This window comes from Stegostoma tigrinum, chromosome 29 (genome assembly GCF_030684315.1).
Source record: "Stegostoma tigrinum isolate sSteTig4 chromosome 29, sSteTig4.hap1, whole genome shotgun sequence".
Classification (NCBI taxonomy): domain Eukaryota; kingdom Metazoa; phylum Chordata; class Chondrichthyes; order Orectolobiformes; family Stegostomatidae; genus Stegostoma; species Stegostoma tigrinum.
The window spans coordinates 34,088,672-34,110,931 of record NC_081382.1 but is presented as its reverse complement, the minus strand read 5'-3'; the positions used below and the strand labels follow the sequence as shown (position 1 = coordinate 34,110,931).

Genomic DNA, 22,260 nt, shown 5'->3' with positions numbered 1-22,260 from the left:
CCCCAAGAAAATATCAGGACCTTGGAGTGAAACTTAGTCTATAGAGCCTAACCAAAACACTCCTCATTACCAGAAACAAAATTTCATAAATAGGAAGGTGCTTTGATCTCCCACAATCTACACCATACCCATAAGGACTGCCAACCAAATCTGCCTGATAAGAGTGCTTCAATTTTGTCACTTCAAGATTCAGAGAATATGGATTTCAATTCTACATTATAGAATGGGAGTTCAAAGCTGTAGCTTCAGAATGAATCCAGAAGGAATATAACCACAAAGCTAATGTGACTGTAATTAGCGTTCATAATAAAGGCATATTAAAATGAGTGTGGGTGCCCTCTTGGGATGCAATGGGGTTCAAGCCCCATCTGCTCCAGAGGTGTGTAGTAACACCTCTAAACAGGTTAATTAGAAACAAAAAAAATTACACACTTGTTTTAGCATTGCCAGCATGTGCACCTTTTCCAATACTTAGCCAGAAAATTTTATTGCACAGGTCTTCACTCTTTAATATATTAATGTGAATGCCACTTCATGCTATATTCTACTTTGAACTATAATACTCATTCCTTCGATTCCTCCCCTGGCAAAATATACTTTGCGATTCCAATTGCTTACAGACATTTTGAAAAGTGAACAAGGTAGCCTTCTGACAACTAATTACAAGTAATTTCATTTGTTTTACAAGAATGCCCAATTACTGCAAATATTCCTGTAATACTCTCACAAATATTAATGCTCATTTTTTAAAAATGTAGATTTGGGTATTCGGCTTTTAATGAGTCACACGATTTTTGTTCTCCCTACAGTGCTTATTTAATCAGACCAAGTTACACCAGAAATTTTGGAAAGTTGCTGCTCACTCAGTTCATGAATCCTGCCACTTTTCCTACTGCTTGGACTCCTTCCTGTAAAGTAGTCTATACCAAAAATAGTTATAAACAATGAAATTCCACAGTTCTCAAACGTTACCAGTAGCATGATGAAACACAAGGAAAACAATACAAGAAATGAAGCAGTTTACAAAGGTAGAGATATACAAGTTCTTTTCTAATAAAAAGAAACTTGTTTGAAAATGTTATAGCACATTCTGAAATGGGATTTGAACCTGGACTTTCTGGCCTAGTGGTAGGGACAGTGTCCGTAACATGGTTTTTTGGGCCAAACACCACTGCCAATATAAGGAGGGAGAAGGATCTAGTGGTCATGATCCACAGTGGAACCAAAGACATAGGTAGAACTAGGTATGATGTTCTGTTGAGAGTTTCAGGAGTGGTTTCCCCTCAACAATAAGTATACCTTTTTGGATACTGTTGGGGGGACGACTTCCCAGGGGAAAGCAGTGAGGCACAGGTCTCTGGCACAGAGTCTGTCCCTGCTGCTCAGAAGGGAAGGGGGAAGAGGAGCAGAGCAGTAGTCATTGGGGACTCCATAGTTAGGGGGACAGATAGGAGGTTCTGTGGGGACGAGAGACTCTCATGGTTGGTTTGTTGCCTCCCAGGTTCCAGGGTTCGTGATGTCTCTGATCGTGCTTTTGGGATCCTTAAGGGGGACAGGAAGCAGCCCCAAGTCATGGTCCACATAGACACCAATGACATAGGGAGGAAGAGAGATGGGAATTTAAGGCAGAACTTCAGGGAGCTAGGATGGAAACTTAGAGCTAGGACAAACAGAGTTGTTGTCTCTGGTTTGTTGCCCGTGCCACGTGCTAGTGAGGTGAGGAATAGGGAGAGAGAGGAGTTGAACACGTGGCTACAGGGATGGTGTAGGAGGGAGGGTTTTGGATTCTTGGATAATTGGGGCTCTTTCTGGGGTAGGTGGGACCTCTACAAGCAGGATGGCCTTCACCTGAACCACAGGGGTACCAATATCCTGGGGGTGAAATTCGCTAAGGCTATTCGGGTGGGTTTAAACTAATTCAGCAGGGGGATGGGAACCAAAATTGTAGTTCTAGTATAGAAAAGAGTAGGGAGGTCTGAAAGTTTCAGGGATGCAAGATGGCACCAGCAAGCAAGAATTTGGTTTGAAGTGTGTCCACTTCAATGCCAGGAGCATCCGAAATAAGGTGGGTGAACTAGCAGCATCGGTTGGTACCTGGGACTTCGATGTTGTGGCCATTTCGGAGACATGGACAGAGCAGGGACAGGAATGGTTGTTGCAGGTTCCGGGATTTAGATGTTTCAGTAAGAACAGAGAAGATGGTAAAAGAGGGGGAGGTGTGGCATTGTTGGTCAAGGACAGTATTACAGTTGCAGAAAGGATGTTTGGGGACTCGTCAACTGAGGTAGTATGGGCTGAGGTCAGAAACGGGAAAGGAGAGGTCACCCGGTTGGGAGTTTTCTATAAGCCTCCGAATAGTTCCAGATATGTAGAGGAACGGATAGCAAAGATGATTCTCGATAGGAGTGAGAGAGACAGAGTAGTTGTCATGGGGGACTTCAACTTTCCAAATACTGACTGAGAACACTAAAGTTCGGGTACTATAGATGGGTCAGTTTTTGTCCAGTGTGTGCAGGAGGGCTTCCTGACACAGTATATAGACAGGCCAACAACGGGTGAAGCCACATTAGATTTGGTACTGGGTAATGAGCCCGGCCAGGTGTTAGATTTGGAAGTAGGTGAGCACTTTGGTGATAGCGATCACAATTCTGTTATGGTTACTTTAGTGATGGAAAGGGATAGGTATATACCACTGGGCAAGGGTTATAGCTGGGGTAAAGGCAATTACGATGAGATTAGGCAAGATTTAGGGAGCATAGGATGGGGATGGGCACATTAGAAATGTGGAGCTTATTCAAGGAAAAGCTCCTGTGTGTCCTAGATAAGTATGTACCTGTCAGGCAGGAAGAAAGCTGTAGAGCGCGGGAGCCGTGGTTTACAAAGGAAGTGGAATCTCTGGTCAAGAGGAGGAAGAAGAAGGCTTATGTTAGGATGAGATGTGAAGGCTCAGTTAGGGCGCTTCAGGGTTACAAAGTAGCCAGGAAAGACCTAAAGAGAGAGCTCAGAAGAGCCAGGAGGAGACATGAGAAGTTGTTGGCGGATAGGATCAGGGTAAACCCTAAGGCTTTCTGTAGGTATTTAAGGAATAAAAGAATGATGAGAGTAAGATTAGAGCCAATCAAGGATAATAGTGGGAAGTTGTGTGTGGAGTCAGAGGAGATAGGGGAGGCACTAGATGAATATTTTTTGACAGTATTCACTCTAGAAAACGACAATGTTGTCGAGGAGAATACTGAGATACAGGCTACTAGACTAGGTGGGATTGAGGTTCACAGGGAGGTATTAGAAATCCTACAGAGTGTGAAAATAGATAAGTCCCCTGGGCCGGATGGGATTTATCCTAGGATGCTCTGGGAAGTCAGGGAGGAGACTGCCGAGCCTTTGGCATTGATCTTTAACTCGTCATTGTCTACAGGAACAGTGCCAGAAGACTGGAGGATAGCAAATGTGGTTCCCCTGTTCAAGAAGGGGAGTAGAGATAACCCTGTTAATTATAGACCAGTGAGCCTTACTTCAGTTGTTGGTAAAGTGTTGGAAAAGATTATAAGATATAGCATTTATAATCATCTAGAAGAGAATAATTTGATCAGGGATAGACAGCACGGTTTTGTGAAGGGTAGGTCGTGCCACGCAAACCTTATTGAGTTCTTTGAGAAGGTGACCAAACAGGTAGATGAGAGTAAACCGGTTGATGTCGTGTATATGGATTTCAGCAAGGCTTTCAATAAGGTTCCCCACAGTAGGCTATTGTACAAAATGCAGAGGAATGGGATTGTGGGAGATATAGCAGTTTGGATCAGAAATTGGCTTGCTGAAAGAAGACAGAGGGTGGTGGTTGATGGGAAATGTTCATCCTGGAGACCAGTTACTAGTGGTATACTGCAAGGGTCGGGGTTGGGTCCACTGCTGTTCGTCATTTTTATAAATGACTTGGATGAGGGCGTAGAAGGATGGGTTAGTAAATTTGCAGACGACACTAAGGTCAGTGGAGTTGTGGATAGTGGCAAAGGATGTTGTAGGTTACAGAGAGACATAGATAAGCTGCAGAGCTGGGCTGAGAGGTGGCAAATGGAGTTTAATGTGGACAAGTGTGAGGTGATGCACTTTGGTAGGAGTAACCGGAATGCGAAATACTGGGCTAATGATAAGATTCTTGGTAGTGTAGATGAGCAGAGAGATCTCGGTGTCCATGTACACAGATCCTTGAAAGTTGCCACCCAGGTTGACAGGGTTGTTAAGAAGGCATACAGTGTTTTAGCTTTTATTAATAGAGGGATCGAGTTCCGGAACCAAGAGGTTATGCTGCAGCTATCAAAACTCTGGTGCAGCCACATTTGGAGTATTGCGTACAGTTCTGGTCACCGCATTATAAGAAGGATGTGGAAGCTTTGGAAAGGGTGCAGAGGAGATTTACTAGGGTATTGCCTGGTATGGAGGGAAGGTCGTATGAGGAAAGGCTAAGGGACTTGAGGCTGTTTTCGTTAGAGTGAAGAAGGTTGAGTGGTGACTTAATTGAGACATATAAGATAATCAGAGGGTTAGATAGGGTGGATAGGGAGAGCCTTTTTCCTAGGATAGTGACGGCGAGCACGCGGGGGCATAGCTTCAAATTGAGGGGTGAAAGATATAGGACACATGTCAGAGGTAGTTTCTTTACTCAGAGAGTAGTCAGGGTATGGAACGCTTTGCCTGCAACAGTAGTAGATTCGCCAACTTTAAGTACATTTAAGATTTAAGTCGTCATTGGACAAGCATATGGATGTACATAGAATAGTGTAGGTTAGATTGGCTTCAGATTGGTATGGCAGGTCGGCACAACATCGAGGGCCGAAGGGCCTGTACTGTGCTGTAATGTTCTATGTTCTATGAGTTAGTGTTCAAATTGAAACACAGAGGGTAATAATCACAGAATTATTACAAAAGTCATGCACTGAATGGCATAGGATCAAACAGATTACAGAATCAATTTAATGGCTCAAATATGGCATGGCAAGAAAAGGTTTTGATTAACTAGAGCACTGGCATTCAGTACTCAGGGATGGGGAAATCAATTCTGTCGGACTGGGTTAGGACCAGCACACTGGCCAGTTGTATAATTAGGACCATGGAAAAGCTTTGAATCAAGGGTGGTGGTGGTAGGGCTAAGGAGAGATCATCTTAAGAGATAAATCAAAGAAAGAAATAGTGTAACAACGTGACTAAAAGGCAAGCAGAGTAAACAAGGGGCTGAATTTTCAACACGAACTGTGCATCAGTAAATAAGGTCAATGAAGGGAATGGCAGTAAAAGCAGCACTGAAATGAAAACCGGTCAAGCTACCGATACTTACACAATCAATTCACTTCCAATTAACCCCTAATTCATATTTAACCACTCATTCCCTCATCCCACTAGGTCCCAGGCACTTCTTTTGACCTTTGTAGGTGGTATCAGGTCACTTTATGGACCAGATCTTCTGATGAGAAGATAGCACCATTGGCAGGCCATTCAAACATACAATTTAAGAGCAGGAAGAGGCCTCTTGGCCCCTCAAGTTTGCTTCACCATTCAAAAAGATTACAGCCAATCTGATTACTCCGTATTGCCACTTACAGCCAATAACCTTCCAACCTCATTCATACCAGGGATCTATTTACCTTAGCCTTAGCCTTAAAAACAATCAAAGACAGCTTTCACCAACTTTGGAGGAACTGCATTCCAAAAATTCTCAATCCTACATTCACCCACAGAGAAGAAACATCCTTTCCAAATCAACCCTATCAGACACATCAGACGTTTGTATTTCAATCAAGTTACCATCCACAATTCCTAAACTCAGTGAATAAGAGACTAGCCTTAGTCCACAGTCCCTTCAAGATTGCGATGGTTTTGTACAAAGGCAAATTTTGTCTTAAAATGGTAATGTGTGGACTGTTTGTATAGCTGCATATTGGCACAACCTGGAGGGAACAGAGGCTAAAATAAAGTATTGCTTTCATAGATGATACAAAAAAAGGTCTTTGTTGAAGAAATGTGTAATTAATGCACAATGAAAGAGATCACCAGTCAATGTCGAAGCTGAAAGTTAAGTGAAAACAAACTGTCAATAAAAAAAACCCCAAAAATGTGACCCAACCAAAGGGACTGTATCGCACAAACAATTAAGTACACACAGCTGGTCCTGTCAATTCCCACAACCTATCAAATAACTGCACTTTGAACTCTTTCGCGAAGCTGATATATTCCACTTAAGCACAAAATATATTTCCATTTTATTGTTAACTCTAAGGCTTTTACAAAAAAAAGAACATCCAAATAAATTCAGTCCTTACTCAGTAGCTTAACCCCCTTATTCTGAAGTGATGTTCTGAACTCATCTCGTCAATGCTATTCAATACTGTGTGGTAGAGTTTCCACATGGTTGAGTGATTTATGTAACAACATATTGTGGAGTTTCAAATTCAAGTTACATTCAGAGTTTTCTTGATCTTCTGCAGTAGTTTAAAATAATTGTGCTGGAAGGCAACTTCATCCATAAAACTGACCATAGCTCCAGATGAAATAAATGCCTATAGGTAAGGTTTCAAGAGGGAAAGGGCCAATATCTTTTTTAGGGCAATTAGGAATAGGTAATAAACGCTGGTCTGATAGCAACACCTAAGTCCCATGAATGAATAATTATTATGGTGAATTTATGTTGATTATGTTTATTTGCAGATCTTTGAAAAGGCCTTGAAAATTAAATTTCTTTTTTAAAAACAAAGACATCAAAACACACTTTGAAAAACAGAAAATTAAGACTTTCGACACTCAAGAGTATAACCACTAATAAAACTGCTAAAACACTGATTCACAACTGTTTCTCGGAGTCATTTTTAAGATGTTTAAAATGGGGGTGCTCACAGGTGATGCACTAGACACCTCAAGAAAATGATAATTCCAACCCTAACATACGTTTTGTGATAAATTTTCAGTTGTAGTATTTACCATTAAATATTTTTAGGAATATCAGTGTAAGAAAAACAAACAACAAAAACATTCAAAAATGTTGCTAATTGTGCTGGTTAATGGGCAATTTAAACTTTGTTAATCTTTTACCATACAACTTGTCATTAGTGTGGAAAATTACAAGCTTACTCTTTTAAAAATCTATTACTCCAATTAAGAGAAGAGGCTGTAAAAATAGTGCAATTGTAAAATATAAAATCACTAAATGAATTACACTCTTTTGAGCACATTTGTAATTTATTGGAAGCATTTTGTATACGAAACAGCTGTGAAATCAAATGAGAAAGAAGTCACCAGGGAAAGGTCATTCAGCCTTTCAAATTTGTCTCTCTACAAAACAAGGTGTATAGATCTTTAGATAATAAAATGTCAGGCTGGATGAACACAGCAGGTCAAGCAGCATCTCAAGAGCACAAAAGCTGACGTTTCGGGCCTAGACCCTTCATCAGAGAGGGGGATGGGGTGAGGGAACTGGAATAAATAGGGAGAGAGGGGGAGGCGGACTGAAGATGGAGAGAAAAGAAGATAGGTGGAGAGAGTATAGGTGGGGAGGTAGGGAGGGGATAGGTCAGTCCAGGGAAGACGGACAGGTCAAGGAGGTGGGATGAGGTTAGTAGGTAGATGGGGGTGCGGCTTGGGGTGGGAGGAAGGGATGGGTGAGAGGAAGAACCGGTTAGGGAGGCAGAGACAGGTTGGACTGGTTTTGGGATGCAGTGGGTGGAGGGGAAGAGCTGGGCTGGTTGTGTGGTGCAGTGGGGGGAGGGGACGAACTGGGCTGGTTTAGGGATGCGGTGGGGGAAGGGGAGATTTTGAAACTGGTGAAGTCCACATTGATACCATTAGGCTGCAGGGTTCCTAGGCGGAATATGAGTTGCTGTTCCTGCAACCTTCGGGTGGCATCATTGTGGCACTGCAGGAGGCCCATGATGGACATGTCATCTAAAGAATGGGAGGGGGAGTGGAAATGGTTTGCGACTGGGAGGTGCAGTTGTTTGTTGCGGACTGAGCGGAGGTGTTCTGCAAAGCGGTCCCCAAGCCTCCGCTTGGTTTCCCCAATGTAGAGGAAGCCACACCGGGTACAGTGGATGCAGTATATCACATTGGCAGATGTGCAGGTGAACCTCTGCTTAATGTGGAATGTCATCTTGGGGCCTGGGATAGGGGTGAGGGAGGAGGTGTGGGGGCAAGTGTAGCATTTCCTGCGGTTGCAGGGGAAGGTGCCGGGTGTGGTGGGGTTGGAGGGCAGTGTGGAGCGAACAAGGGAGTCACGGAGAGAGTGGTCTCTCCGGAAAGCAGACAGGGGTGGGGATGGAAAAATGTCTTGGGTGGTGGGGTCGGACTGTAGATGGCGGAAGTGTCGGAGGATGATGCGTTGTATCCGGAGGTTGGTGGGGTGGTGTGTGAGAACGAGGGGGATCCTCTTTGGGCGGTTGTGGCGGGGGTGGGGTGTGAGGGATGTGTGGGCCCCAAGATGACATTCCACATTAAGCAGAGGTTCACCTGCACATCTGCCAATGTTGTATACTGCACCCACTGTACCCGGTGTGGGTTCCTCTACATTGGGGAAACCAAGCGGAGGCTTGGGGACCGCTTTGCAGAACACCTCCGCTCAGTTCGCAACAAACAACTGCACCTCCCAGTCGCAAACCATTTCCACTCCCCCTCCCATTCTCTAGATGACATGTCCATCATGGGCCTCCAGCAGTGCCACAACGATGCCACCCGAAGGTTGCAGGAACAGCAACTCATATTCCGCCTGGGAACCCTGCAGCCTAATGGTATCAATGTGGACTTCACCAGTTTCAAAATCTCCCCTTCCCCCACCGCATCCCTAAACCAGCCCAGTTCGTCCCCTCCCCCCACTGCACCACACAACCAGCCCAGCTCTTCCCCTCCACCCACTGCATCCCAAAACCAGTCCAACCTGTCTCTGCCTCCCTAACCGGTTCTTCCTCTCACCCATCCCTTCCTCCCACCCCAAGCCGCACCCCCATCTACCTACTAACCTCATCCCACCTCCTTGACCTGTCCGTCTTCCCTGGACTGACCTATCCCCTCCCTACCTCCCCACCTATACTCTCTCCACCTATCTTCTTTTCTCTCCATCTTCGGTCCGCCTCCCCCTCTCTCCCTATTTATTCCAGAACCCTCACCCCATCCCCCTCTCTGATGAAGGGTCTAGGCCCGAAACATCAGCTTTTGTGCTCCTGAGATGCTGCTTGACCTGCTGTGTTCATCCAGCCTCACATTTTATTATCTTGGATTCTCCAGCATCTGCAGTTCCCATTATCTCTGTATAGATCCTTATGTAGCTTGTGAAAATTCATTCCTTTTTGTTTATAGGGAATTTTATACATTCACCTATAAAGCAGATCAAAGTACACATTCTTTCACTGTTCCTCACCTATCATGCAGTGAAGTATATAAATGTACAACAAATTATTCCAATATATAAGAATTAGGACAAGGATCATTATCTAGCATGCAAGGCACAACTTTACAAATCCTTGTTACTTCACAAGCCAGCAGTTAAGAGGAATACGGTATGTACCATGTATGCTTTTTAGATGTTTAAAATTAGACTTAAAATCACGTAGCATGCACACATAGATCTGGTTTGCATTTGTCATAAAAGATACTCTTTTGGCAGAACTAAAATCAACCATCCCTACACAAGATTTAGTAGGTCAGTGTGTGCAATAATAATCTGTTGGGACACAGCTTGACAAAAAGTGAGAATAAAATACACGTCTAACCAGAAACAGCATACATATTTAAGGTCTCTCATAAGAAAGGTTATAAAAATATGATTGTGCAAGTTAATCTAGTAAAGAATTAGACTATTTCTAAGACCTTTAGCTGTGTCAATTTTGTGGATTTTCAGGGAGGGTTTCTCTTTGCAAGGGTGACATCTCAAATTCATCTCGTTACCTACCTATGCTTCCCTTACTGTGCACTTCATCCAATGCTAGCCCAATTCTACCATTTGCCAATGCTGGAATATCCTAGAATGATGAACATCCCTGGCACCATCTTTTAATTAAAAGATCTTAAGTGCAGACAAGCACTGTTAGTCTAGAACTGCATTGCACAGTTACATTTAAACCACACAGAGAAAAGAGAACTGGTATCTTGCTTTGTCAACAGGAACCCAATGGACAGGGTAGCACACAGGAGGATTTTCCCTCTTCTCCCAGTATCAGTGGAGGATGTGACATCAGACCCTGCCAGAACAGTCTGAGATTACCACTCAGGTCAATGCAGTCTCTTCCATCTGGAGAGATGGTCAATGGCTTTCCCTGCTCCAAACAGTATGTGCCACCATCTTCTGTCTGCTACCTCAGCCATTCCGCCTGCTACAAACAGCTTATTCCCAGAAAGGTTTATGTTCTGCCACACTCAGTATTGCAAGCAACGTCTTTCCTCACTTGCTCTCACTCATCCCAACCCCCAACACTACTAATCCTATATAGCCTCTGCACTGCCTACATACTCTGACAATTCACCATTTTCCCCCACCTGCACCAGCACTTACAGTTGCAGAACGTACTTTTCATTTCACTCAATCCCTCCTCTTGCTCACTACAGGAGAAAGCATCCCAGAATAAAACAGTGTGAAGATGGAAATAGGCCGACATCCTGCACCTCACTTTTTCAGATAGTAAGATTCAGTCTCTGTCTGTCCCAAGTGCTGGAAGATGGGCCAAGAGCCTTGATGCTGGTACTGGAGACTGCCCTTGACTTTTTGTGCCAGGACACCCTGGCTTGACGGAAGAATGCTGACAAGCAAGCCCAACTGTCTGGCTTAGTGCCTGTGCTAAATGGCAAGGCAAGACCGAAGCACCTTGCCCCTTTGCCAGAGCAAACAGGTTTGAAGTGCAAAATATCAAGGCAGGAATGCTGTGGCCATCCAATTGGAGCAAGCTAATTGAACAGACCAGAGACATAGCCAGGTGTCTATCCTGCGCACAGTATAAGCTTGCAACAGGATAATAAAGCCAGCTGCCAGTGTATCTCAAGGTGCAGCTTTAAAGTGAAAAAGTGTATTGTAAGTGAATCGGAGATGTGTCATTATAGTTTGATGAAGCTGGCAAAAGTCTGTGGCTAAGGTCCGTGATTATACAGTACATGCTTGCAGTGGCCCGGAGATGTCAGATATCCAAGATGGAATTCCACAGGAGCAAGCAGTGAGCTGAAATCGCAGACAATTGTCACAACTTTCATGTCAGAAATTCACGTCCAAGTTCTCTCATGGCAGTTGGAGAATAGGAAGTTGCTTATGAATGAGGCAAAATACGTGGTTAATCAGATCAACAAAGGCAATAAACCCCCTTAATAGACCTCTCTCAGCTGCCTAGCAAGAATCTCATCTCAATACTCAGAACTTACTTGCAAAATGCAACTAGTTGCTCCCAATATCAAGAAAGGCTTTGTTGGACTTCTCTTACGAATCTCCCAGATTTCTTACCAAGCCCCCATGCCACTCAGGGCCTTACAAGGTATTTTTAACCAAATATCCATTTCAGTATTTTGTTCACTTTCCATGCTATTAGTGTCCACTTAAAATACAATCAATTTCCACACAGTAATAAAACTTTCTGAAGATCTAAAGAGTGACATTTTAGTAATTAATAGCGTACACATTACTAACTATATCATACTTACGTAGACTTTAAGTGGCATCTTGATAGCACTCACATTCCAAACTAAATCATTGCTGCTGTTCAAAACAAGAACCAACGTCTTGTTGACACTAATCGGCTGCACGTGCAAAGAAATCTGGAAGGATCAATTTACAAAACAATTAATGGTCCATATAACAAAAAGCAGAAATCTCTGGAAAAGCTCAGCAAGTCTGGCAGCACCTGTGAAGAAACATCAGTTAACATTTCAGGTCCAGTGACGCTTCCTCAGAACTGTTTTCTTTTAAATGGTCCATAGAACATTGGTTAACCACAGTCCCTCTTAGCAGGATAAATTTCTGCAATTGGGATAACTAAAATTGAATTGCCTGCATATTGTGATACAAGTCCAACCTAAAAAGGTCAACTTGAAAAGATGGTGGGAAGATTCCATTTTTAGAGTGTACAGGAGTATTGCAGAAGAAGTGAGAGAAGTCCCTGAGGACTTATCACACAATCTACCAAAGGTATTATTATGTAAAGAAGAACATCACATCTAGCATCACATGAACATATGAATTACGAGCAGCAGTGGGCCAATCAGCCCCTTAGTCTGCTCTGCCATTCAGACCGTGGGTCATCTGATTACTCCACATGTCCTCCAATCCTTGAATAACCCTTACTTTATCAAAAACCCTATCTACTTTGGCCTTAAAAGCATTCATGAACTTTGCTTCCACCATGTTTTAGATTAGATTAGATTCCCTACAGTGTGGGAACAGGGCCTTTGGTCCACCAAGTCCACAGCGCCCCTTGCACCATCCCACCCAGACCCATCCCCCATAACCCACACACACCCCTGAATATTATGGGCAATTTAGCATGGCCAATCCACCTAGGCTGCACATCTTTGGACTGTGGGAGGAAACCGGAGCACCCGGAGAAAACCCAAGCAGACACATTCTTGTTTTGAAAAAAGGAACTGCAAAGACTCAAAACCTTGTGACGAAAAAGGAATCTCCTCTATTCTGTCTTAAAAAGGTTGAAAGATGTTGATCTGGTAGTATTCTCACTGGAGAGTAATCCAGAAACCTAGATAATGTTCTGAGACTCCGATTCAAATCTGGTCATGATATCGGAATTTGAATCAATAGAAATTTGGAATTAAAGAGGCTAACGGTGACCTTGAAACCAGTGTCAATTGTCTTAAAATCTTATCCAATTCAGTAGCATCTTGTTGGGAGGGTAGCTGCCATCCTTACCTCATCTGGCCTACGCATGGCTCCAGAACCACTGCAATGTGGTTAACTGCTTTCTGGGTAATTAGGAATGGGAAAGGCTGGCCTACACAGCAACACCTATGTCCCATGGATGACCCCTTATTTTTTAAAAAATGATTTAGTTTTAAAACTATCCCACAAGTAACATCCTTTCCACTTAAACCCTTTCAAGGCCAGTTAGGATCTTATATGTATCAATCAAGTCATCTGTTACTCTTACTCTGGTGCTCAACAAGGCTGGCCTATCCAACCTTTCTCCTTCAGACAACCTACCCATTCCAAGTATTAGTCCAGTGAACTATCTTTGCACTGCTTTCAATTAATTTAAACTTTTCCTTAAATAATGAAACCAATACCGTACACAATGCACTTGATGTGGTCTCACCAATGCCCTGTATAAATGTAGGAAAATCTCTTTTTCATACTCAGTTCCCATCACAGTAAACAATAACATGCTATCAGCTCTCCCAATTATGTGCTATAACAATATAATAAATCTCCCGAGTAGAAATCAAGGCTCAATTTCTATTGCATGTCGAAGAGACTCCTAAAGTTCTGTAACAGTCACACTTTGGCATTTGACTTTTCCATTTGTGAAAGTTTAAGAAATACATTGTATATTTACAATTTTTTGTCAATTTTAAAAATAAAATTATAATAAAAATAAAATATTAAATACGTATACAGAAGTGATTGCATGTGCTTATCCATTTAACTGTTTTTGGTGCACAATTACTGTAATCAAGATTTTCGACATAGCTTTTATTTTAGGAGGTTATTTTCACTCCTGAGGCTGACAGCAGGAGTCAGATTATTACCTGGTTCATCCCACTTGCCAAAGTAGATTCCTCTGAATGGTGTGATTTTTGTTCAGGGGTATGCGAGCTGGCTGGGTTCTACTAGTTGCTCCAGATGCAGATTGGAGCTGGGTGTGCCAATGTTGGCTGTTCAAAAGACTTGCCTTTTTTCTCTGGGACTTCATTTCATTTTTGTTTGTATTTTAGTCCTTCTTTATGTCACCCTCAAATCCCATTTATCCACTCCTCTTGAGTCTTCCATTGTGCCACTCAAGCCTGGATCCTCTTATCTATCATGTTCCTCTGTCAAACACCTGCCATGGTCCCTCAGGCCTATCTGTCCAACTCATGGTTACTTGTATGCTCATTGACCTCGTATGCCCACCTCTGTACAGAACCAATTTTCTCTACAGTAACAATGGTACGTGTAGATTTACTTAAAAATTCAGTCCTAACTTTCTTAAAGAAATTCCTGCAGTTGGTTAGGCTGATAAGTGACAAGTAACATCACACAAATGCCACGCAATGGCTACCTCCAAAAAGAAAGAATCTAACCATTGTTCACTGACATTCTATAGCATTACCATTGCTGACCACCCCACTATCAACATATGTGGGTTATCTAAGACCAGAAAGTGAACAAACTAGCCGGATATACACTTTGGCTACAAAAGCAGGTCTGGAGCCATGAATTTGGAGGTGAGTAACTCAGCTCCTGTCTCCCCACCTGTTCACCATCCACAAGCCAGAACTCAGAGGCATGGTACTCTCTAACTACTTGGAATAGTCCAGCTCTAAAAACACTAAAAATGAAACCTTTATGTTTAACACAAAGCAGTAAACATGACATCCAGCACCTTCAACATTTATTCCCTTCACCACTGATGCACAATGCAGCAGTGCGTGCTATCTACAAGATGCACCGCAGCATCACAACACAGCTGCTACAACAGTACATGCCAAACTAGCGCATGTAGCATCCAGAAAGACAATGACAGCACTGGAACACCATCACCTGCAAGAACCCTCCCCCCTGCCACCTACTGCCAACTCCTCCACAGTTTACACAACATCTTGACTTAGTACTACATTGCTGTTACTTCATGTTCACTAGGTCAAAGTCACAAAACACGCTAACAGCAGCGTGCGTATCCCTAGATTTGAGGACTGTAGTGGTTCACAAAAGGGTTGCTCACCATCACCTTCTCCAGGATAAGCGGTGACTGTTTATAAATGCTGGCATAGCCAGAAACAGTGAAATCCCATGAATGAATAAAAAATACTGTCAATCAACTAGATCTATAAATTAGTACAAACAGAAACTGAAAAACTTGACTAAGCCTCTGTATTTTGTTTAAGCAAACATTGATCCAATGACAAAATAGATTGTAGAATTGAAACCCCCGATACCATAATAAAAATTGTCAACCTTCTCCCAGCTTTGTTAACAGAAAAAGCCAGTACTTACACGGGAGCCTGGGCTCTCACCCACATTATGAAATAATCATGCAGGGTTATGAGGATTGGCTTGACAAGATTACCTTGAATTTTTCCAAGCACCCTCCTATAACTTACTGAATAACAGCTTGTAACATTTCCCTCATGTCAGATATTAAGCTAACTGGCCTGTAGTTTTCTATCTCCCGCACTTCGGGAATAAGTAGTACTACATTTTAATTTCCCAATTTAATGTAACTTACCCCAGTCTAAGAAATTTTGAAAAATTAAAGCCAACTATCAAGCATCACAATAGTCACTTCTTTTAAGATCCTAGGATGAATTCCATCAGAACCCACAACTTTGCTGGAGTCCATCCCTCCTTTCCATTTCATGGAATTTCTATTTTAGGATTGTTATTTGCATCCCCTATTTTCCATTCTTAAATGGAAATGTTGTAGAGAGGTTACAAGAATCTGCAATTAGGTACAGAGTAACTAAAGATTTGGTCAAATATGAACCAATTAGAAAGCCAGCACAAATCTGTAAAGAAAAAGGCAAAGAACTGTGGATTCTGGAAATTAGAAACAAAAACAAATTTCTGGAAAAATGCAGCAGGTCTGGCATCATTTGTGAAGAGAAATCAGAGTTAACGTTTTAGGTCCAGTGACTCTTCTTCAGAAAATGGTGAAATAATGGCATGCTTGAAAGAACTATTGGGCATGTAGCGCTGGGTTCCTAACAGAAGAGGTCTTTAATATAAATTATACATAGTGATCATCTTTTTCATGTGACTTTAGGTATGAGAAATCTATGCAGTTCTCAATGCTGAGGCTGCACCACATTTTAGTAGACAATACTTGATTCAATGGACTGTTCTAATGATTGACCCAATGCCCTCTTTTACGAGAGTAGGCAAATAAGCTTTTTACTTCATAGTGTAACATGCACACAATTGGAAATCCTTACTTGCATTTTTCTTATAAGAAGCAAGCAAGCCACAATAACAAGTAATGTCTTGCTGAATCTTTTTCTCTCAGTCAATGATTTTTTTTAAAAAAATACCCTTACTTCACATGATCTAATGGTTGTTAACAAACATTTTCTGTTATGAAATACTTGCATAACCTTGTTATTTGGGAAGTTTGTGTCAGCTACAATTCTGCAATAACCCTAAATCTATTCATTTCAGCTTTTCAAATTGTACCATTTTTATCTTAAGTATTTTTATCTCCTTTAATCATAACACATGTGAAACTAGGTAACTGAAATCAACAGATACAAAAACAATTAAACTATTGGGCTAGAATTTCTAATTTTAGCTTGTGTTTCTTGCAGATATAATTGTTCTCTGCTTGAATGCTTTTTTTTAACATTTTGCTTTCATACCCTATGCTTATGTAAACTGGTTTCCCATTATTCTTCGATTTCATTTTAAAAGAGACGGCTCCACACTATGTTGGGCACTCTGCCAGCTATGTACTTGCCAGACACAGGACATCACCTCTGCCTCTTTATATTTATGATCTGTCTACCAGATCTATTTACACAAAGGATTGTGATTACTAGTAAAGTTTATATAATTTTCAAATGAACAAGATGAATTAATTACAATTAAAAGGACAAAATCAAAAGGCATAGAGCACACTAGTGCTTCTGCAAACACCCACATTTAACGCAAGGAGCATTTCTGAATGAGGCTATAAACATCATAGTGGCAAATCTTTTATCCAGGTTTCTCCACTGGAAATTCATAATTGGAAAACTGCCCTTCCAAATCATGAATCTGCTTACTGTGCAAGTTGAAATAAGCTGAACTTGTTATAACTGCATAAAATCTATAAGTGTGAGATACTGAAGTGTAATTTTAAATTGATTATAGTTAAATCAAAATTGCTAGTCAGAAGATAGCTCAAAAATGTAATGCAAGTAAATAGATTGGAATTATACTGATTATTTCATTACTTTGCCTGCCGCATGGCTAATTTTCAAAATTAGGCTTGCTTTCGTTGATTATTTTATAACCTTTGAAAATAATTTAATGGCACTCCCAAAAATGAATAATGAAAACATCTCTGAACTTGCAAATTCCAGCTTCATAGTGGGGTCTATTTTTACCACAATTGGAAAGATCCTAATATGAAGCTGTGGTGAAGGATTTTAGGCTGCATAATAACATCATTTTCACATGTACCTTCAGACAAATATAACTTGTAAATAATTTTGGTCTTAATTGCAAATAGGCATGAAAACAAGTTTTTCAAACAGTCATGTCTTATTAGCAGAGAATCAATCTTTATACTTTCATCAAAATAATCCCCCAACAATAAACACTTAAATTTAAAAGTACCTGAAGGAGTTCTGTTGTAGGAGGTAGAATCAAGTTGATAGTATAAACAATTTCGTTAGCTGTAGACCTACGACTGGACATACAGTTTTGTAACAGAGGGAGTTGCTTAAGGTGCGAGATGGTGATGGGATGGTTTTCTCCAATCTTTCCAACTTTACATTCACTGGTTGCTACATGACCTATTGAGCACAACACAGTAATATTTTAGTTATTTCAAAACATAAAAGGGGAGAAATCATCAGTTCAGACTAGAAAATTTAACAATTTAAAATGCACAAGATATAATCAAAAATAAATGATATATAATCTCCATTTATTGGATCAAAATGATAGCTTAATGTTTGACATCTTGTGTGAACTGATTATTTTCTGACCATTTGTAATTATGAAGATGTTTAACAGAATGCCTATTTCTAGTTTTAAAACGTAAAATGAACATCATCTTCTCATTAAGAAATCCCAATGATATAGTTTGTCATTATAGAACTTAGAGTTATGTTAAACTAAATCAAACACCAGAAACAATTAAAGGTATAAAGAGATAAATACTGTTTTGTGCAATGGACATACATTTTCCTGCCAACACTTTGGAATCAAACAGATCAACCTATATTTTTAGAGTGCATGTATTCCCACCAATATTTCCAGTTAGCAGAATCTAGTCTGCAAATAGCAAAGTCAGCAAATTATTCTATACCGTAAGGCCAAGATAAGTTTTATCTAGGTATGCGTGACATCCTCCTGTTTGATTGCTATGTTGTCAATACCAAAAGTAAAGAGGTCAAATATTATGTTCTGCGTAAACACTCTTAAGATTCTAGGCTGAACTTAGAACAATGGCAATGAGAATGTGAAAGAGAAAACATGTTAAAATAATGTGTGTACACATGAAATGACAAAATTCCACTACCAGAGTGATTTATTTTGTCATTTCACAATAGTAACTTTCATGATGCAAGGTAATTTTCACTGGCCCAGAATGGAACTTTGTGACCAAAGTACAAATTGTGGAATCAAACAAGGAGTCACCGTGGCCAGTTGGTGGTATCCTGAATTTTTCAGTTGTTTGAATCCAAATTTTGTAGCCAGACATGTCCTGACTGATATTCTTCCTAAGAAAGCACCCACCCAAATCATATCTCTTTACAGGTTTCAATTGACCTGTTCTTTATTTCTCTTAGACCTTCATTTGTAGATTTCCAATACTTCCTGCTATCTTTTGTACTGATCCCAAAAATCTGCTTGCATTTGTGTTCCTGCAACATAAGCAGCAATATAATGAGAGCAGACTTTTTGAAAAATTAGCTTCTGGTGAGAAATGACACAGAGGTTGAATAAAATTTACTGAGTTGCTAATGGATGGGTCATATATTTAGGAGTCACTTGACAATATTCAACAAAAGTGGCTCATTTTGCTTGCATTAGATAGATGCTACAATTTCATCTACTTGCAGTAAGATTCACGCAACAGGATCACAAGCATTTAAGGCCATAAGACATAGGAGAGGAATTAAGCCATTTGGCCCATCGAATCTGCTCTGCCATTCAATCATGGCTGGTAAGTTCCTCAACCCCGTTTTCCCTGTAACCCTTGATAATCAAGAACCTATCTATCGCAGTCTTAAATGTACTCAATGACCTGGGTTCAACAGCCTTCTGTGGAAGTGAATTCCATAGGTTCACCATTCTTTGGCTGAAGTTTCTCCTTACCTCCATTCTAAAAAGTCTTCCCTTTACTTCATGGCTGTGCCATTGGGTCCCAGTCTCTCCTACCAATGGAAGAAGCTTCCCAACATCCAATCTGTCCAGCCCATTCAGTATTTTGAAAGTTTCAATTAAATTCCCCTCATCCTTCTGAACTCCAATGATTACAGTCCCAGGTTCCTCAAACGGTCCTCATATATTAAGCTTTCCATTTCTGGGACCATTTGAGGTCAGTAGCCAAGTGCAATTGCAATGTAATCAGGGGACCTAAGCATGCAGTAACTGGATGCAATTAAAAAAAACTTATTAAACATCACTTTTCTATCACACTAAATAATGTCAGCCAACTCACTAGTAATTTTTAAGCATCATTCATTTCTTAAAACATGTTCCTGTTGCAAATGTGTAGAAAAATAGAAACATTAATAAAAGGAAAAGTAGTTGGCCATTCAGCCCTTTTAAATCTGCTCCACCATTCAACTGAATTATTGTTGATCATCCTACGTAGTACCCTGTTCCTGCTTTTGCTCTACATCCTTTGGTCCCTTTAACCTCAAGAAACATGTTTACCTCCTTCTCAAACATGATCAATCAATGGTTTGGCTCAAATAGCTTTCTGTGACAAAGAATTCTATAGGGTGACCACATTCTAGGTGAAGAAATTTCACCTCATTTCAGTCCTAAATGTCCTACCCTGTATCCTTAGATTGTAATCTCTGGTTCTGGACTCACCGGTCCTCCAGAGTACGCTTCTTCATTTACCTTGGTCTAGTCCTGTTAGAATTTTATAGTTTCTATGTGATCCTCCACTTCTTCTGAAATCCAATGAATATGATCCTAAACAAATCCAGCTCCATTTCATATGTCAGTCCTGCCATCCCAGGAATCAATGTGGTAAATCTTCATTGCCCTTCCTCCACTGCCAGAACACCTTTCATCTGATTAAGACACCAAAACTAGTGTTCCAGGTGTGGTCTCAACAAGGCCCTATACATCTGCAGGAAGATATACCTGGATCCAGCATTCAAATCCTCTCGCTATGAAGGCCAACATATCATTAGCCTCCTTCACCACCTGCTGCACCTGCTTGTTTGCTTGCAGCGACTGGTGTACAAGGATACCCAATCTAGTTGCACCACCCCCCTGACTTTTCCAATCTATCACCATTCAGATCTTATATCAGTCTTCCTGTTTTTCTTCCCAATGAGGAAAACCTTACCCTTATCCATATTATAGTAATTTGCCATGAATTTGCCCACAATCAACCTGTCCAAATCACATTTCTCTGCATCCTCCTCTACCATTGTTCTTAGCTACAACATGCATGTAAAAACATGTATGCTGCCAGAGCATTTGGCTCCTTGGGAAGACTAGTTAGCTCAGTTGGCTTGGTGCCCAATGTGAAAAATTGCGGGTGTTGGTTACTTTTGCGAAGGGTTTTTTTAAAAAAAAATAGTTAAACAACTCCTCCGGAACAGTCACCAAATCCAGTACGTGCAAGACTGCAGGAAACATGCTGGAGTGTTAACTGAAAATGTTTATACTGGGATGATTTACAACAGGTGGAGTAAAAGCTATTAGTTTATTTTTGGTTCAGAATAATTAAGGCTGGTGTTAACTTGGCAAACGTGGAAAGCAAAAGTTTAAGAGATCGAAATGAGGGCAGAAACAATCAATCATAGTATCTTTCCGAGAAAGATCTTCTTTTCCAGAATATTTAAAGAGAATATGTTAACTCAGTACAAAAATTTAATTTGTGCAGCTTCTAAACTAAGGGAGTTTGTTTAGAAATCTGTAGGTTATCAGAAGCTGAGAAAGTCTACTCTCTCATTTTTAAGAGTATACAGATAAGAAGACTCCATAGTTTGCAGAACAGAAAACTGGGCAAACCAGTTGAGTCAAATTCAAGATTTGACAGTGATGTAACCTCTCTGAATGTGAATTACAGCAAAAAGTGGTGATGTTGGGGAATAGGTTAAAGCTTTGTTTTGCTGGGTGTTTTAAGACTACTATACCTAGATTCTATACATAATACGCCAAAGATGAAAACAAAATAACAATATTAACTTCTGTTCTAAAGAAAGTACATCCTCATCTGACTGTTTTAGTGAATAACCACATTTCAAAAAAAAATTAGAAGTATGTGCGATCTGATCAGATTTCATTCTGGAATCTGGCTAATCTACTAGCAACAACAGCTAGGATCATAACAAGTATATATTCCAACTCCTCCAGATACAGGGTCCACTTCCTTTTTCTACTCATATCAAAACAATGTGTGTCTGACTTGCCTGGACAGAGAATTCAAGAAGTAGTCCTGCAAATATGCATTCCTCAAACAAAGTCAGTTGCAGATACCAGAAAGAAAATTTGGGTACAGTGCCATTTGAACACAGAATACGTGAATGAGATTTCACTCATTGTGCATCACTGTTGCACCTGTAAGATTCTATTATTCAACAGGGTAAAATAAATATATTTGTTTAAAAAATATACTAATGTTCGTTTTCAGACGTTGCGTCACCATTCTAGGTAACATCATCAGTGAGCCTCCGACGAAGTTTCATCGGAGGCTCAATGATGATGTTACCTAGAATGGTGATGAAACGTCTGAAAACGAACCTTCCAGCTCAGCAAGCAAACTCACACCCAGAACCTCAACCTGAGCTACAAATCTTCTCAAAACTCGCTAAATATACTAATCTTGGACAAAGCCAAGGAGACCTTCCCCCTGTTATATATTCTATGGACTCTTGACTCAATATAGAATGCCAAAATGTAACAGTAGATTCAGCATAAATAGAAAACTGGGTGAAATAACAATTTCTCTGGTACAAATTTAACTATAACCTTGTAAGACACAAATCTTAGCTAGGTCTTTGCTGCTGTAAAGACAGACATCTTCACTCATTGTAAGGAGCTGTAAAACTTGCATCAAAAGTTACAACTTCTGGAACAAACCACAGAACAAGGGAACAAGATTGTCTGATGCAGCAGAGGAGTCTGGATTAAGTGGAAGCACAGAGATATCACTGGGGATAACCAATGCCAGGAACATCACATTAAGAAGTTGCAATGCAGGA

The 22,260-nt window shown here is 40.8% G+C and overlaps 1 protein-coding gene across 3 annotated transcripts in view; it reads right to left on the bottom strand.

Moving 5' to 3' along the window:
- LOC125465406 (transforming growth factor beta receptor type 3-like) overlaps positions 1 to 22,260 on the bottom strand; it is a 141,639-nt gene that overhangs the window by 80,563 nt on the left and 38,816 nt on the right. For all 3 annotated transcript variants that reach the window (XM_059638415.1, XM_059638413.1, XM_059638414.1), the window contains 2 exons: positions 17,474 to 17,652; positions 11,653 to 11,766 (listed from right to left, as the gene is read on the bottom strand). In XM_059638415.1, the coding sequence (XP_059494398.1) occupies positions 11,653 to 11,766; positions 17,474 to 17,652 (293 nt within the window). The remainder of the gene's footprint in view (positions 1 to 11,652; positions 11,767 to 17,473; positions 17,653 to 22,260) is intronic.